General features: G+C 39.3%; 2 protein-coding genes across 2 annotated transcripts in view; one reads left to right on the forward strand and one right to left on the reverse strand. All coding sequences in view use genetic code 11, as the record gives it.

Annotated features, from left to right (window-relative positions):
- EGR_10602 (hypothetical protein) overlaps positions 1-1346 on the forward strand; it is a gene marked incomplete at both ends in the record, with an annotated part of 1720 nt that extends 374 nt beyond the window's left edge. The window contains 2 exons of the mRNA XM_024499851.1: positions 547-622; positions 1199-1346. Of these exons, the coding sequence (XP_024345730.1) occupies positions 547-622; positions 1199-1346 (224 nt within the window). The remainder of the gene's footprint in view (positions 1-546; positions 623-1198) is intronic.
- Positions 1347-1959: 613 nt separating this feature from the next.
- Positions 1960-2221, reverse strand: part of EGR_10603 (hypothetical protein) — a gene marked incomplete at both ends in the record, with an annotated part of 2244 nt that continues 1982 nt past the window's right edge. Inside the window, one exon of the mRNA XM_024499852.1 lies at positions 1960-2059. Coding sequence (XP_024345731.1) covers positions 1960-2059 — 100 coding nt within the window. The remainder of the gene's footprint in view (positions 2060-2221) is intronic.

The raw sequence follows: 2221 nt of genomic DNA on the forward strand, positions 1-2221 counted from the left end.
TGATTTTATTTTCCGTTCTCTGTAAAACTTACTCCGGCATACATAAATTAGCACACGGCAAGGATGAGAATGCACAAGTTTTGGTGTCCTAGGATTTATCCTATTGGAACATTCGTAAATATTAGGTGGGTGGTTTCTCACAAACATAAACAAAAAAGGTTAAGAGGTGTTAAAATGTCAGCTGGTCATCGTTTAACTCACCTTCATGCACCACCAAAGGAGCCTCATGCAGACCGATTTGTCTTGGGTAGCATCGTTGCCTATCCCGCTATTTGAATCCCTCTTTCCCAAAACAAAGGGTGCCACCGGATGCTATCAATACGACTATCAGGAGGGAGCGAAATATAAGGAAATATCTGATACCCAATTTATCAACCTCCTCCAAGAACACAATTTTACCTTGCCCAGGTATCGTTTCATGCTAAGACCATCTTAAATCTCAATAACTGGTACAAGTGGTTCAAGCACAGTTGAGTGAATTTGTCTGTAGCTTAATCAATGGATTTGCTTCTTCCCCTTAATCAATTTGAATTTTTTAACTTTTAGAAAAAAGCAGTTCTGCTTCTGATTTATCCAGTAAAAATGAATTGGATCTGCAATCTAAGAGAAGGGAGTCAGTAAAGTTAACTTAATTCCCTGTTGTAGAAGTAGTAATGCATATTTTGTAATAGTGAGCAAGCAAAAATGGAGAGCAACCTGTTTCTTAAAAGATGAGTAGGAAGCCCTCTGACATTGCCTTCATAAACATGACCACAGCGTAGAAAGTGTGGGCTCTTCTAGATGAACAACCTCAAAAATTGTTCGGAATTGAATTAAAGTGCTAGTTGTACATTTATTTTCTTTTATTTGGGATGCCGTGATTGGGACAGGTTGGCTGAGTTGAATTTTACCTGGCAGTAGATAAAATAATCGGTTGCCTCAGTATACACTTCTACAGTATTTATACCAAATGGATGTTAGTAGAAATTCTACAATAAGCATGGCTGAGCTATAAGATGCTACCAACTGTATGCAGGGTACATGTTTTTGGCTTATTGCTACAGCCCACTAAATTTTTAGGCTATCACCTATAATGAAATGGACAAAGTGCGCATAAGATTGTTAACTGCAGCAGCAACCACGTGACGGCTCATTTTATTTTACCGACACTTAGTATTTCTTCCCTCATTTTTTGCTTTCTCTTTTACATTCATAAAAGGAGATATACATCTCTTAAAATGGATGACCTACCTAAAGGCACCAGCAGAGATGGTGGTGTATCCAGGTACCAGCAAATAGAAAATAGGGACACCTTCTACAATGGTGCCACTAATGCAGAAACCACTGTGCATTTTACGAAGTCATGATTACCAGGTGCACGAACTTTAAAGTGACCACGTGATTCGCCCACAAATCGATGAGTAGTTAAGGACATTAGTAGCTCATGGCGATTTCTCTGCCACCGGAGCAGTGACTAACTCGCAACAACCAACGAGATAGGCTTTTAGTCATATTGCTGCAAAAAACGGTCTTTTTTATGCATTTCCCAGGAAACACGCTGCCTGAGCATGTAAAGTTTGCTGAAGTGTGGAGTTGAATTAATCGTTGGAAAAATTAAATAGGAGCGTACCCTTAAATCTGGCTTAGAAGTGTGACTAAGTTACTCAGAATATACAGCGGAGCTCATATTAAGGCCTTCTATTACATGCTTTAGGTGTTTTGCTATGCCCATTTCCAATTCATCGCTACCGACTAGATCAATCTTACTAATCCCCCAAAAAATGAAAGAATGGCTGCAGTGCATTGAGGTTGATGCCTAAGTGCCCAAAAGGGTGGCTCGACAGCATGTCTTGGCTACTCGATATCAAATAACCTTTCTTCCTACAACTGCAATCACCGTGAACAGACGACTGATTTTTCGAGGACCGACGTCTAAAATCAAATGTAGATAATGTATCGTCAGCTGAAGTATATGACTACTCATTCTCGATTAACTATTGCAAGTTGTGGTTGACAAAAAGAATCATAGGCACTTTCAAACATTAAAAACACTCCAAATTCTATGATTGTTGTGAGAAGACTGTTGTCAGTGTTAGTAAAAATGCGATAGTCACCATGTAGCAATAAAATGTAAGTGCTAATAATCGCTCTACGGGGTCGCAATAAGCACTGAAAATTGCGCAGGAATTAGAGAGAGTTGTGGTCCATCAATTCCACCTCTTTGTTACTAACTTTTGCGTGC

Source organism: Echinococcus granulosus (assembly GCF_000524195.1).
Source record: "Echinococcus granulosus chromosome Unknown EG_S00240, whole genome shotgun sequence".
Classification (NCBI taxonomy): domain Eukaryota; kingdom Metazoa; phylum Platyhelminthes; class Cestoda; order Cyclophyllidea; family Taeniidae; genus Echinococcus; species Echinococcus granulosus.